We start from the raw sequence: 16,042 nt of genomic DNA, 5'->3' as shown, positions 1-16,042 counted from the left end.
TTGGTCCCCTGGCGAGACATGTTTTCTGGGTCGTTACAGCAAAGGATTTGGGGGGGGCACAAACGCTCCAATTCATCATCTGTGTGCCTAGAATTATATGAAAGTGATGAATGTGTAAAGTCAGGTAAATGACTGAATTAGAGTAATGGCTGATTACAGCAATTTACCCTGAGCACTGCCAGGAATATACATTCCAGGCCGCAGCACACGATGCTGGCTAATCCCAGATGCCTGGACCTGCATATGAGGGAGGGGGTGGGTTGGGAGTGGTGCAGGTTCCGGTCAAAGTGAGCCCTTCATGGAGGCTGAGCGCACAGCCAATCTTAAACCCCTTGGCTTGATGCAAAGTGTCGAAATAGAGCTGTGGGAAAAGATAGAAATATAAAAAGATGATCTATGAAAGGAAACACCTGCAAAGACTGAATGCAGGACTGTAAAGAAAGTGAAAAAAGATAATAAAGTAATATATTAAGCATCTCTAAGATGCAGAGCTATAGACTTGAGACAAATTTGAAGGATTATTCCACTTTATTTCAAGTTGGTCTTATTTTTGCTATTTCAGCCATCATTTGTATCAGTTGTGATCATTTCTGCACTCAACGATATGATGGCTGAGATCTGGGAACACAGTGACATTCCTACAGCAAAATCAGACAGGGTAAGAAACATGAGCACTTAGACAATCAGACCGGTTGTATGCAACAGTTATGACAGATTATTTAAACCACTTTATTTGGAGATAAAACCAAAAATGAGCACACCCAAAATGTCAATAATAATCCCTCAATGCACCAGAAAACTGTGCGCACACAACTGGCAAGCATGGTAGCTCAACCAGGAACTTGAAAGAGGTGAGTACAAATGCATCTTTAACACCAAATCTTTAAACTGAACTGACTACTGAATCTCAATTGTCACTGACCGAATCAGTAGCATTCAGCAGTGGAGTTCCTCACTGCTGACTGAGAGCACACATGTCAGCTCAGCCTTGAAACACAGTATGTTACTTCCTCAAGCTTATTAAAGTATGGGAAAAGCCACTGAAACAATCATAATGGGTTTACTGTGCTTATATACGCCTGGTTTTGTGCTGAACTGAATCTAACAGCTTATACTAGCATTGAACTGAATGTACTAATGAAAGGAAGACATTTAAATCAGGCAGCATTCAGATGAATGAATGATGATGCGTTCACTTACTGCATTGGAACAGCGGCGCCACTGCTTATCTTTAAAAAAAAGTGAATGTACTACAAAGTTAATCGTAACTTACACCACTACTTCAAAGACTTGCATCTCAACTTGCTATTTGCTTATGAAGACTTGTGATCTGACTACGACTTGAGCTCTGCCAAGGAGCTAATAAAGCATGTCTTCATTCTGGCTAAACCTGAGTCTGATAGAGTCTGGCACACTTACAGACTGAAGTCAGTGTCTGCAATATCATATTGTTCAATACAAAACACTACCGAGCCTGATTAAAGGCTGCATGAGTCTATTAGTGTGTCTGTGTGTGTGTGGAGTTGGTGTATAGCGTGCGTCAGTACGGGCCAGGGTGAGGGTGCTCTGGCAGTCTGGCAGCACTGTGCTCCAGGCCCCTCGCCCCCTGGATTAATGCCGATTGTTTGGGAACGACTCGGAGCTCCGGACCACACAAGGAGAGCGAGGGGGAACGCCAACCTGCAGGAGAGGGAAGCAGAAGGGAGTCCACAGAGAGTTTTTAGCAAACGGTTCCCTTCTGCCTCTCGCTGTTTCCTTCGTTCTCCTTCTTCCTCCACCGCACACACAAATACTCTTTCTCTCTTTCTCTATCACTCTCAATCTTCCTGTTTCCTTTTTCATTCACCCTTTGAAAACCAATGAGCTGCACTCATGCCTCTGCTTTCCTGGGGTCAAGATGAAACGCCATTTCCCTGACTACGGCCCCTACCTGCCCTGCTGAGAATGTGTGTGTGAATTTGTGTGTCCGCAAGTGCATGCAAATGTACATTTGTAGTGTACTGTGGGAGGTCTGAAGCACAGTGTGGGAGGACGCTTAGGGAGGGATACGAAGAGGACAACAATTCATCAAAAAACATAGACGCTGGCTTCAATTAGCTGAACTCTCTCAATGTGCTTTGCTGGATTTGGTGTGAGTCATTAGAGATGGCCAGCATTTTGCAGCAGTGTACGTTCCTGGCGAAGATAGCTCTGTAAACACGGGGAAGCATCCCAAATATATTTCCTTGCTACGTAATCAGTTCAGTCAGCAAGTAAGCAAAACTCCCCCGCATCCACCAATGACAGAGGAGGATACTGACAGGGAGCTCTCTGCCTGCTCAGCCCTAAAGCTCAAATTATGTGAAAGAGGAGAAAATAAAACACATGAGCTGGCAATGACAGGAGACACGAGACTGACAGCTGTGTTTATAGAGCAGGGTGTGGGAGGCAGGAGCCCTGCGGATTCACTCCATCCAGAAAATGGCTCCCATGACCTGCCCAGATGCTCGCTGCGACTCGATAGCGTTCATGTGGGAGCGCCTTATAAATCAAGCAGGAGCTTGATATCAAATGCTTTTTTTATTCACTGTCTGGAATGGCTAAACTCACAGTCTGGGATGGTCGGTTTAGGGTTCCCAAAGGACAGACCAAGTACAGTATGTGTATGTGTATGGAGAGCACTGTGTGTGTGTGTGTGTGTGTGTGTGTGTGTGTGTGTGTGTAATGATGGTGAGGTGGTGGAGGGGTAGATCTTATTTTAACTGTGAGATGAAAGAAAACACAAGGCAGGAAACTCTCAAGGGTGTGAGACAGTGATGTTTGGGACGTGGGGTGCCGAGGGGGTTCTAGTGTGTGTGTGTGTGTGTGTGTGTGTGTGTGTGTGTGTGTGTGTGTGTGTGTGTGTGTACTTCGACTAGAGAGGATGAGACTAGCTGCAACTGATGGAGTACCACTTATGATTTTTTTTCCATGATATGTTTACATGTGGCAGAAATGTGGTGTTTTCTCTGAGGCTCAGCCCAAAATACAGAATGCAAAAGTAAATCTGCACCTGAGACATTTGTCATCATTTTAACGCCTATGGCAGCTTAATTGAGTCACAGTGGTCCCTTTTCACAGCAGACATTTTGACTTGTCATAGCATGAAAAGCACAGGTCTTTATTTATCCTTAACAATGGCTCTGTTGTATGTGTAACAGTGAGCCAGCATGCACAATGCCAGGACCCTGAAACTGAAGCAGCAAATTGGAATTCATCCATCATTCATTTTATTATCTACACCTGTGCTTTTTTCTCCTGTGACATGTTAAAACATCTTCATCTTCCTCTGTCTTCATGCCGTGGGCCTTTTTCACAGTGGACTTTTTGACTTTTCATAACAGGAAAATCACGGGTGTAATCAATAATATTGATTATAGGTGCATTACATTTAGGTGTGCCCTGATGTTGTCCACACGGCTGACTTATTTGGAATGACTTTAACAGAGCCATCGTTGGTGTTATTGATTACACCCTTGCTTTTCTTACGTTGTCTGCTTCTGATTCACAGAAAAGCAAAACATAGAAATAGCTAAGAGATCAAATCAATCGAGTCAAAACATAAACACAGTCTTTAACATAAAATGTATTTAAAAATCAGATGTGATGTCTTTTGTTATTGTTGCTCTGCTCGTGTCTTTTCAGCGTCACTGTCTACTCGTGTTGGGATCGGCTGCATCCCAAAATGTTAAATGTCACCTCGTAAAAACTAGATATGAGAAGCAATTTGGGATTAAGCATGAAGGCCTGTGGTGTTCCCTGCAGAACGCTTGTTCATGGCTGACAGACTGACACTGACACACTGCCTCACTTTCACACTCTGACACAGACAGGCAAGCTGACGGACGACAGATTCCACCAACTCTCCTCAGAACCGCAAGAAAAATTAGCCAGCGACAACGCTCAGTTTTTTTTTTTTGCTGCTGGCAGTGATTTTCATCCCACACCGGCTCCCAGTTTTCTTTTGCCCACATCCCTCTTTCCTCACTCCTTCCAACTTTCCCTTCCATCCACCTCCTCCCTCCTCTTTAGGTGACTCCCCCTGCCTCCCCCTTGTACACACCCCATCCACCCACCCACCCCATAGGCTGCCTCTCTCCATTGCAGCTGCCAAGAATAAGACAGGCTGATGTGGGGGCCCCATGGGGGAGGCCCCGCGCTGGTGAAGTAGTGCTTCTCCAGCCTGAGCACTCACTCCGCTGAATTCATCCACTTGGCTCTGTTTATTTAATATTCAGTCAGCTGTGGGGAGTGGGGTTAGCCACAGCTTATAAAACTCAGTCAGCATGACCAAGCTATAACCCCCCCCCCCCCCCAACACCCCCCTTATTCTCCAACAACCACACATGCACTCACACACACACACACATGCATACACAGATACATACATGAAGACACCCTGTAACATACTGATACACTTTCTCCCAGACCTCCTTTTACCTGCAACAGCACAAAGTACAAGGACACAATCTGAGACCTCCTTGGTTTTATGTACTGTAACACATTCCCATACAACGCTAAAACATGATAATGATCATTTTTGTTTGTAGAGCACTTATTAAAATAAATTTACCAAGTGATTCACTGAAAAAACAACACGTCTGAATAATAAAGTAACAGTAGCAAAAGTGGTTTTATCCATAAAGACCAAATTAATAACCTCCTTTAGGTTCAGGGTTAAATTCAGTATGTAAACTAGTTCTTCACCTCAAGAACAAACAGCATCAATAATGCAACACAGTGAAGCTTGAAAACAACCATACATGGCCACTTTGCTGAGTAGAAACAAGCAGAGAAAAAAGTTGTGGTCTTTTCATTTCATCCTTAAGTAAACTATCACACTTTTCCTCCCTGCACATCAAAGGTGAACTCAGGGATGTAATGAGCTTAAGACGACTGAACAGAAACAAAGCAGGAAGCGAGGGAGAGCAGCACATGAGTTTCAGCACAACTTCAAGAAATGAGTTCAGAGGAGCTTGAAGTGGAGGGATATGGATTTGTGTATGAGAGAGGAGGGGGTGGGGTGGGGTGGGGTCTTAATAATTCTCACAGCAGCCTATATTCACTCTACCCTGCTGGGAGCAATCCCAGCATGCTCCATCTATGCCTCGACTGGAAGGCTCCATGGCAACCTCCGGGGTCAGGGGTCACGGGGAAAGGTTGCTTTTATCTGCTAATGAGGTCGGTACCTGGGGCTCCGTGTCTCTCCGTCTCTGTCTCTCCGCATCTCCCCTGCGCAGTCGAAGGCGGGGGGAGCAGCGGCTATGAATGCCTGCCAAGTGACACCAATGCCATCTTCACTCATCTCCACCCTGGCCTCCAAGCTGCCCTCTTTGACTGTGGGATGGGGTGCGAGGTTGCCGGGTGGGAGGGGTAACTCGTATTAGGTTCTGCCCTGTAGGGAAGATAACAAACGGCTCCGAAATTGCTGTCCCCCAGTCTGGCTCCTCATTGTGAAATAAGTGTTCACATGCAAATCGACAATCGCCCCACAAGCCCTGTGGATGGTGTTCCCCGCACCGTCACTTTAGGAGTTTGATGGATTGCCTGCGCACCAACATGGTTTGTGTAGCGTTGTAGTTACTGTTAAAGTGGCCTGTGATTGATGTTATGTTGTTTTGCTTCTTACGTACAAATCAGCTGTGCTGAAAGAGTTGTGACAGAACAGTCACACAAAACTTTTTTAAATCACTAACAATTTGGAGAAAGCACCAAGTCAGTAAATCCACTGAATTATGGACTGCTCAAAACAAATAAGTGTTGAATGAGACCCGGGGCCTTCCATTAGGTGAGCTGCTAATGCCCCTGGAAAACACACTTCCCTCACCAGTCTGCTCTCACTATATCACACAAGGCTCATTGGCCCATGTGCCCCTTCAATGGGGCAAACAGGCACCCTCACCAGCCCCCGTCCCTCTCCCACACCCCCTCACTCTCACACACACGCCCCCTGTCATGTTCGCAGGACTGAAAAAGGAGTCCATTAACTCTGATTTAGTGGCAGTGTCATGCGGTCCCCTTTGTGAGGTGGTGACATTCAGTGAATAGGAATCAGAATTTGCTCCCCCTCCTCCTCCATCTTTCCTTCTCTTGGCTCCAAGCTCAGGGTATGTGGAGGGGTTCAGAGTTGTGGCCGGGGAGGTGGGGACGTGGATTGAGAGGGTTTTGCTGCCACATGTCTCTGAGTGGCGGACTCTTTGTGCCTGGGCCAGCCTGTTTGTTTAGCCTTTCCTCAGAGAGCTGCTTCACACATCGGTGCCTCATACGGAGGGCCAAAGAGACAAGCTCAAGCTTTGAGAGGTGAGGAGAGAGAGAAAGAGAAGTCAAAAAACTGTGTTTGAGCTGTGTTCCTGTTGTAAAATTAACTTATTTTAATTTACTTTTGTTCACATCATAAGACATAACGACATTGTACTCACGTTGTACACAGATGATTGTTGAGATCTTGGAAGATATCTTTAAAAAGACGTCTCACAGGGCAAGAAATACAAGCAGTCAGGAAATCACACAGGTGTTAAACAAACTAGGTCAGCAAAACTCATTTAGAAGAGAAAACAAAGACGACAGGTTGTAAACATCCATCAGAGACCAACTTCATGGTTCAACTTTAAACGTACCTGCTGTTTGTTTTACCACCAATTAAAGTGTTTTAGATATTCTGGCTCAAACGTTGGCTTGTTGACTGGCTCCATTGATGTGAACAACCATGACCAGTGGTCAGCTAAATATCATAAATGAGTTAGTTATTCATATAATCACTTTAGACATTAGCAACAAGGCAAGCACATGCCAGAAACCCCACAAGAAATTAGCTGAACTGCTACATGACCGTATTCTTTTTTTAATAATATATTGTATGCATCTCCCTAAATGTCCATCTGAGGTATACTGCTCCCTCTCAGATGAGATAGCCTTTCCTAGCATTCGAGGGGAATTTGCAACATGCTTGTTTGCTTACAGTAAGAATTAGTGCAGGAATATGATCACAAACTTTTCAAGCAAAAGCAAGAAATCCAAAATTCAGAGCCGCAGCATCTCAGCCGCAGACGCTTCAGGAGAAAGATTCTAAAAATGATTATTTCTGAAGGGAGAAGTCAAACTTTCAGTACCTTTAGTAGCAAAGATGAAAAACATACTAGACTATCATTCCAAAAAGTGTCATACAAGTTTGTGGGATTTTAACTTCACAAATAACTTTTATAGTACAACTCATTTATCAAATATATTCTGCAACTATACCTTATCAATCCGTGGAGGATGTTACTCCAGAGATACTGGTACTTTAAAATATATCTGAAAGAATGTGAAAGGTATTTTTGTCTTTGCATGGAGTTTAAAAGTCGACAATGCTGAGTTTAAACTGGCCCCACAGCTGTTACCCATTGGTATCAATGGCTGTTGCTCATGACCTTTGGAGATCCATCCATTCCTGACTAACTTCTCCCAGCAGCCAGTGACGGGTCCCGACAGGCTCCTACGTCTGGTCTCAGCAGTGTCGACGCAGAAGGTGAGCGGCGTCCACGTGATGAGTAGGAAACAAGAGGGCAGAGAGGTCAGGCTTGATTATTCTACCCCGCGCTCTTGGAAAACAAAATAAGAAAATATTTACACAAACAGGAAGCTTAGAATTTCCTAATGATTGGAAACATGTTGAGCCTATTTGTGTTGCTCACACACATATACTGTATACACACATATACACATGCACTGAGTGGAATACGATTTTGTATCACAATAGAAAACTGACATTAAAGGTTTGACAAAGAGTGGAGGAGGAGTTGAGCCCTCCTCGCTATTAAATCCTGGACGGTGGAATGTTTCAGCCCAAACTTAAAACCCATTAATGTTGTTGAGTTTAGGCTTCCCTCCAGCCATGTTAGATCAACCATAATAAGTTGCGAGTTTATGGACCTTTGCTCCCCAAATGTCTACCATGTTGCTAATTGCGTACATCTGTGGCTGGTGTTTTGATGTTTTGTCTCAATGTGCAGCTGTCCGTTCCATTTCCAACAGCCTCTGGTTAGAAGTGGCATGGCCCTCCGTTATCTGTGTCCAGCCCTTAAATAGAAGCCATGCATGTGGATTGTGATTCACCAGGAGGGCTATGCTTTTTGTACAAAGTCTTACATTCTTACTTACAGGGCAGCACAGCTAAGTTCTTGACTATAATCAAGATAAAGAAAAATACATATTGAGCCTCCAGACTATAATGCAGAGCGGACACATGCCAGCAGAAAGATTTGTTCAGGTTTGGCACGAACATGTTTTAAACGAAGGAAAATGGTGTCCTAAAAATATAGGGAAAAAAACTAAATGGATCTGAAACAAAAATGCATCTTATTTGTTAGTTAAGTATCTGGTGAACTTGTATATGTATCATATTGTGGAAAAATATTTTGTTTCTCTATTCAAGATGTACTTCTTGCTAATGTCACAGCCAAACAAAATCATCAAATTACTTTGTAGAAGCCAAAAATAAATGCACACGTTAACAAAACATCAAAGAACAAGATGAACGTGAGCCGGTATTTCATGATAAACACCTTTTCTCCTTTTATGTATTGTGATCATGTCAAACTGGAACCCCGTGGCTGCTACACAACATAAAATCTCCATCTTAACAAGTCATTGTTATCCATTACTGAGTCCTAAAAACCAACAATAACTACCTATGGGGTGAGATTACTTGTTTCACGTCTTTAGTAAAAATAAATGTCAGTATGTTGACATACACTAGAACAATCCATAAAAGAAGTTCACTTCTCTTAGAAAAAGGTTAGAAATTAGAAATAATCTCAGCCCTTTGTAAGATTTTTTCAAAGGGTTGATTTTAAAGACTTTATCTGAGCTGCTTTACCTTTAACTGCTGTACGTCACACTCCCCAGATCATTGGATGAAGACACACAGCCTGTTTGATGGGGTTGTTTCTCAACCCGGGAAATGTCACTGTCATTAAGTTAAAAGGTTAACAGGACCCCCACCATCCACACACACTCACACACACACACACACACACACCCCTGTGTAAACCGTCCACTATCATTCTTCACAGTTAAAGCCTGTTCAGTTGTTCTTGCCTGTATTTGGTTTCTTATGTTGATACTTATGTCCACACACTAACTTCCTACTCACCATTTTGTTGAATAAAATTGAGCACACTGACATTGTGTGCTTTTGTTTGAAACCTTTTTTGTTTGTAAGTCTGGAGAACAAATTTTAAATCTTAATGGGAGTTTAAGGAGGTTTATTTAACTGTGCTCTCATGAAAGTTTGGTGACAAGTGCCGAGTTTGTTTATATCAGATAGCAGCCGTCCATACTACTGCATGGTGTCCTGCCATCAGAGGGGGGATCAGCACAAATGTGCGCTATGTGTACGCCAGTGAAACCCGATCTTGAGTAATTGTGAGGATAAGGCGAGGGATTGACCTCTGCCATGAACCATATTTTCTGAAACAACACACACTTGAGCTAGCTTTGAAATAGCCTCTTCTCCAGGACTGGAATGGCCTGTGAGGAAGCTAGTCATCAACTTTTTAGTGTAACCAAACAAAGCCTGTGGTAATTTCATTAGATCTCTCTTACATTCACGGCCAGCAGATAGCTGGTGCCCTCTGCTCTCCCAGACACGTCTCTATGATATCACATGCCAGCAATGTGAGGCATGAGTTCATCTGGACAGGACCAGGACGGATGCTCGTAAAGCAGGGCTTGTTTTGTATTTGAAGTACTGTTTTTCATTCACATCTAATGGAATCAACTCTCCCCCCTTGTAGTCATTTATTAAATCACTTAATAAATCAATTCAAAAACTTATGTTGTTGTCTTTTGACTGTTGGACCGCAAATGTGGTCATTGTTATTGTAAGAAAGCATCCAAGAGCGTTATGTTCTGTGTATTCAGGACTGATTCATGGAAAATGTTACATATTCATGTGGCATGTCATCACTTTTTTTATACAAGTCACTAACTTCAAATAACCAAATGCACAACATCTCTCCTCCCACAGTCTTCTCATCCCTCTATCCATCCAGACATGGTGTGTTTGTGTCTTTGGTGTTGTGACAGCTCGGCTCCTGCAGCGTTCAGCTTACATTCCTTTCATCCCAGATCCCCCAGGGGTCGGCCCCACCTCTCCCAATCACTGCCCCAATGTGAGGGAATCAGACAGATGCAGGATCTGGCCGATGGTATGCAAGTCCATGGTCAAATGACATCCACGTCATGCATACTGTACTGACTCCCTGCGATTAGCACTTAACGGCATCCATGAATTAACTGATTCTCATCAGAAATCCAGTTTGCTCCGGCCAGAAAAGTCCGGAATCTGGGGGAGAAAGCTAAGTCGACTTCTATGCCATCAGTGTTGAAGCTTTTGGGTAATTGAATTTGGATCAAAGACATTCATGTCTTTCAAAAAGGTCTAGAGGGCTGCTCAGTTTTTAGTAATAACAGAAACGCTTCCGGCATTGACCTCTACTGCCCCCCTCTACCTTCCTCTCCCCCGTTCTGCCCCCCTCAACCTGAAATCCCCGCTTTGAAGGGCTCAAGTCATCGCGGCCACTCAGTCTGATAGAGAGAGACAGAACAAAAAATAGTTCTGGAAAAGAAAAAGGTCAGGAATTTCTTAGCCTGTTACCTATTCCTCCTGCACTTTAGAAGAACGTACTTCTGAAAAACATAAAAAAAAATTGACTTTAACAACATTGGTTTAAAGAGTTGTAACAGACATGGGATAAGGCTTCAAAGCAATAGCACAATAACGAAAAGTGCATCATTAGATCCAATATTGCATTATTCTCTTAAAGTGCAAATCGGATCGTTGATAAAATTAATCATTCATCAGACACATTATGAGATTCTGTCCTGATCTTAAAGAAACACATGTTTTGGCCTGTTCAACATTTTCCTCCTCTAAAGTTGATTGACAAGAAAAGGTCAGGGTCATGGTCCGTCATTGCAGAGAGAGATCTGAGATGACTATGCGGTATATAAATGGTTTGATGGTATAATACGGTATGTTGAATGGGTGCTGCTATGTTATGCTTGTGATAACTGGTGAAAGTGTGCCCCCTTGTGTTTGAAATCTTCTTTAAATCAAAAAGCTGCTCTGGCCAGCTCTTAAACTCATCAGCCAGTCTTTGAAATGAAAAATGAAAGCAAAATACAAAAGAGTAGAGTAACTAGTAAAACACAGTAATCACATAAAGCAATAAATAATGTATTTTAGGCAACAAGCAAATGATCAACATTTGAACATATTCTCCTGTGTTATTTAACACTTTTCTATTTACAAAATGTCTATAGTCCAATAAAAGTCATTTCCTCCTTCCAGATTTACGCAGGCGTCCGATAGTGGAGGAGAACTGCAGAGCCGACCTCTCACACAGAGAGAGAAGAGTGGCGGCTTCTGTGTCTGCATCCACTGAGGAGACAGACGTGGAGGTCGAGTTTCGGTGCTCCAGTGACACATCACTTGTGCGTCCACTGTGGAGATGTGAGGAAGTCTGTGGAGAGACTGAGCACGAATGGGCCCCGACTGCATGACTCCCCTTTCCAAGACCCTCCAGGTGGGCCTGGAACGTAGAGGTCTGTTGTTCCAGTGAGAGGAAACCCTCCTGTACCTTGTCAAACTGCAAAGAGAGAGGGGTTTTTAGTCCTGGAGGGTTTCTAAACCTATGAACAAGGACGTTCTGCTGTTTAATATCCAGGCAGAGTTTAGTGTACCTGCTCAATGTTGGACTGAAGCAACAGCTCTGGCCAGACTGACTCACTGCGGCTGCTCACGCTATTGCTTATATGAGTGTGACTCCAGGTTAACTCCTGTGGAACAGGGCAGAGGGGATTTCTGAGTGAAAACAGCAGAAAATATCAGACGCTGACTCTCATTGCATGAGGGGGCTTTACCTGCAGTAGTTGTGTGCTGTCCTTCAGATGAGTCTGGCAGCACGGAAGTCTGTTTCTGTAGTGACCCAAGACTGCGAACAAAGCCTTTGCCAAACACATAAGAGTATTGTAAAAGACACTCAAAGGCAATGACAATGCAAATTATAATGTAGTCACCAAAATTCTTGAAAGAAACCAAAAGTAAGAAGACAACAACTTAACTAAAAAATATAATACCAGTACCACAGAATTGCAGACAGACCTTCACACCTGCTTACCTCTGCGTCTGTCTGGGCCGAGTCCAGGTCTCCGTTGCCTCGGCTCCCCTCCTTGGTGAGCGTGACCCCGGTGTGCAGCTCCTCCAGCTGAGCCCAGAGGCCATCCAGGCCCTCCAGCATGTCCTTCACACTGGCGTCAAAATCCCCCTGCACCTGGACCAGTCTACACAGTGACCTCATCCTATCAGAGAGGAGTGTGTGATGTTAGTCTGAACGAAGTTTCCAAGAAAGCAGATGGCATGTACACTAGATGTTGAACCTCACCTCTGCTGCAGGTAGGTGCGGATGAGCTTCACTTTGTCTGTCAGTTTAGAGTCCTGGCCCACCTCCTCCAGTGTCGCCTCTGGCCCACTATCAGCCCTCTCAAGTGTGTTAGACACTGACTACAGTTAAAGAGAGGATTGAGAGGGCCGGGTTTAGTTTTGTGGGTTTGTTTGGTAGAGGCACTTTAAACTACCTCTGCAAAATGTATGCATCGTGTGGCTGCGCAGCACATGGGATATAAACATCCACCAAAAGTCATATGTTAATTTATTTGTGCATAATGCTGTCATATAAAAATTTTAAGAGATGAAGACAGCGTGCAGGAATCTACTTGTTGCATTTTATATCCATTCACCACTGACATCTGTTCTACACATGCAACTGATATATACATATAACTGATATATTTTCATACAGTTTAAAAATGCTGTAAAGTATAAAAACAATACTGATTCTGAGATTTAAGAAATACATTTTTGGAACATTCTCAAAAATAACAAGGAGACCAAAAAAGTGAAATGATGAACACAGGACAGTTATAAAATGCATGGCCTTTCAACACAAACAAACAGAAGGAAGAATATGTTTTAAACAAGACAAAAAAGTTTATAGCTTCGCTCGTGGCCTTTTGATGCTGCAATGCTCACGGCAGCAAAGATCAAGTTTAGCCTGAGGCTGGTGCCAGAAGGAAAGGCCCAGCATGTCAGCACATTTGTAAGCATTAGGCTCACAGTGAGTTACAGCTGTACAACCAGACATTTTGACCTGCTGGTGGAGCCAGAATTAAGTCAAAAAAGAAAGGAGGAAGAAAGTCTTCAGGATTCATCCTCTGGCCACCGGGACTCTCTACATCACATTTGTTGGCAATCCATTCAATTCTTTAAATATTTCACCCCGGAACAAAATGATGGACCAACAAAAGACCAAGAGTCTGACGGACTCACTGACACGGCTATCATAGAGCCACACAGGAAAGGAGACAAAAGATTAAAATGTGTCTCCTCTGCCAGTCTGGTTGATTCAGAGTGCAGACGACAGCAGCTCAGTGATGGTGTGTGATGCCCCGGGCTAGAATATCTTTGTATGCCTAAGTGCAAGGTCTGATCTCTGTAATAACAGCATCAAAGACTTTACACTGATCTACACGCAAAGACCGACTGAAAACACGGGAGATGACAGGTACTGCTGTAGGCTGCCGTGTGTGAGAGAGGGAGGTGGTTTTCACCCTTTTACCTCCAGCCTGGAGAAGAGAGTCTTTATGTGGGGCACACTGGGGTCTGGCAGGGGCTCCTGAAGCACACATAGCAGTAGGCTGTCAGCCAGGGCAAAGGCCAGAGGAACGTCCTGGCCCGAGCTCCTCGGCGGGGACGTCCTGGAGAAATAAGACCACAGTGAGCATGTGCATGGATTTGTTTGAAAAGATTAGGACTGTTTCAGATTTTTTTCATCCTGAAAATGTAAAAATAAAACAAAATAGAGGAAACTAATAAACACATTCGACAGCAAACAGGCTATTATTAAGACATTTGTGGTTCCTTTGGGTGTGCAGATTTTTAAATGGACATTTGTAGAGGCTGTTTTATGCTGTGAGGTGTTGGGCAACTTGTGGCTGATGGCAGATACGGCAGATACATGCAGTGTCCTTCGATAAAATCTGCCCTATAAGATGTTTGATGAATCTCTATGTCTGTCTTTGGTCCTTATTGTCACTTTCTACTGTCAAAAATGCCTCACCATGAATACTGGTTACTCTTGTTTTCAGTCACAACCTCCTGCTGTATCCTCAGTGGAGGCTCCTCCTTGAACTGAAGCAAAGTCACTGAATAAACATAACACAATTAAATACAACAACAGGGTCATGTGAGACTCACTTCATGCGGCTGCACTCACCTGGTTGTATCCTGGCCACAGGCAGCACTTCAGGGCATGGACACCACCTCCCAGGACCATCCACAGCAAGCACACCAATAGGAGCCTCCAGCCCACATCCACCAGTAACAGAGAGGAGTGCAGCGGCGCCTCCAACTGGCAGACTGACCACACTACACCTACTAGAGCAAACCTGTACCAGCCTTTCCAGAGCCTCAGTGTCGCTAGAGTCTTTGACCAAAATGTTTGCTGTGGCTGACGAACAGCTTGTGTTTGGTGTGAACTGCTGGAGTAACGGGGTGTATAGAGAGACAGACAGAGAGAGAGAGATCGGGTTTATTAAAAATGAAAGGGAAGGAAAAGGAGAGAAATTGTCATTGCAAATATACATTTTAGACACAGCCTTACAGTAGAGTCCCCGAATTTAATTAGCATCAAAGTTAGATAGAGCATGACTGAAATCTAAGAAGGTGTGTTTTCATAGCAACACATGACATGAGATCTCTTATGCTCCACTTTCATATAATTTAGTATCTTTGGAAATCTTGGGATCCAGACTGGAATTCCAGCTGAGTCAAAGAGGTTAATCCCTAAACCAGCACTGTACTGTATAATTGATAGTCACTTCAGGTATTTTAGTTCATGTGTAATGGTAAGCAGTTAGAAGTGAACCCAGAGGAGTGACATGTTGAGAGATATCTGTCTAATGGAGCAGGGAAGCGTTTGCTGTCAACAACAGTCTGAGCAGAGAAATGTACTAGGACCATAATTTCACTCCGACTTCTCCTCTCTGTAGCTGCAGGCAGTCGGAGACCTGTCTCTCAAAAGCTGATTCAAATGAAAGGCCAGTTGTTGAATGACATACAGGTCTACCTACCTCTGACGTTTCTGGCTCCTCTCGGCAGGTTCTCCCTCCCCGTCGACCTTTACCTCCTCCATCCATTTACAGGCAGAGTCCTTGCCGCCTATCTCTCCCTGTCCTCTACCCCCTTGACCTTTGGGGGAGGCAACTGTCAACCGAGGCATGGGAGCAACACAGACACAGACATGCTGACGGAAAATGAAGCTGAGCAATTAGTAGAACACCTGCTCAAAATGTGATTAGTTCTGTAACATGACAAGCTTGTTAAACTGGTTCTACTGGATTTTTTTTTATCTACGTAGTGGCGTTTTCCTTTTCCCACATTCCATCCATGCAGGAATGTGTTAAACATACTGATTACAATTGTGTTGAGGACAAGCCCTGCTCCGCCCAGGTCCCCTCCAACAGTCACTTCTTTCTTTCTGAATCACTGTCACATGCTTAACACTGAGCTATTATTAGATGACACGATGTGAACAACCTGTTGGAATCTGGATTGCATTAAATTCATCCTTACGAGAGAGGTTTACAAATGGAAGAGAGGCCATTTTAATTCGATTCAAAGGGCTTTACTTACATGACAATGTTGCCAAAGCATCAAGATATTTGCACAGTAATACAAATAGTAATATGAACATTAACACAACATTAAGATTGATATATATTAATTATATATATCGGTATATCCTATGCATGTATTTGTGTATGTGTCCAGGTCATTCACTGTCCCTCAGGTTGTGGCATGTTGATACATATTGGGCAGTAAGACCCTGTCTTCTTCTTCCAGAAATATTTCTAATTTTGAGAGATCACTAAACTCTTTGAAATCTGAAATTACAGAGTTGAACCTGTCAAAGTAAATATT

At 43.6% G+C, this 16,042-nt stretch overlaps 1 protein-coding gene across 1 annotated transcript; it reads right to left on the bottom strand.

Moving 5' to 3' along the window:
- Positions 1–11,251: 11,251 nt before the first annotated feature.
- LOC139285848 (uncharacterized) lies at positions 11,252–14,422 on the bottom strand. Its single transcript, XM_070906516.1, has 8 exons — positions 14,337–14,422; positions 14,181–14,251; positions 13,680–13,818; positions 12,447–12,565; positions 12,183–12,363; positions 11,926–12,009; positions 11,746–11,841; positions 11,252–11,651 (listed from the first exon to the last, which is right to left on the bottom strand). The coding sequence occupies exons 1-8, from the start codon at positions 14,394–14,396 to the stop codon at positions 11,337–11,339; spliced, it is 1,065 nt and encodes a 354-aa protein (XP_070762617.1). The 5' UTR covers positions 14,397–14,422; the 3' UTR covers positions 11,252–11,336.
- Positions 14,423–16,042: the final 1,620 nt, after the last annotated feature.

This window comes from Enoplosus armatus, chromosome 5 (genome assembly GCF_043641665.1).
Source record: "Enoplosus armatus isolate fEnoArm2 chromosome 5, fEnoArm2.hap1, whole genome shotgun sequence".
Classification (NCBI taxonomy): Eukaryota; Metazoa; Chordata; class Actinopteri; order Centrarchiformes; family Enoplosidae; genus Enoplosus; species Enoplosus armatus.
This window is presented reverse-complemented; position numbering and strand designations above follow the sequence as displayed.

What these genes read in the sequence shown, in the direction of transcription:
- LOC139285848 (XM_070906516.1), bottom strand. Translation starts at nt 14,396, where the DNA reads ATGGTCCTGGGAGGTGGTGTCCATGCCCTGAAGTGCTGCCTGTGGCCA. An exon ending in CTCTCTTCTCCAGGCTGGAG is followed by an intron (nt 12,566 to 13,679) that starts GTAAAAGGGTGA and finishes CTTTAACTGTAG; the next exon opens with TCAGTGTCTAACACACTTGA. An exon ending in CGGCCCAGACAGACGCAGAG is followed by an intron (nt 12,010 to 12,182) that starts GTAAGCAGGTGT and finishes TGTTTGGCAAAG; the next exon opens with GCTTTGTTCGCAGTCTTGGG.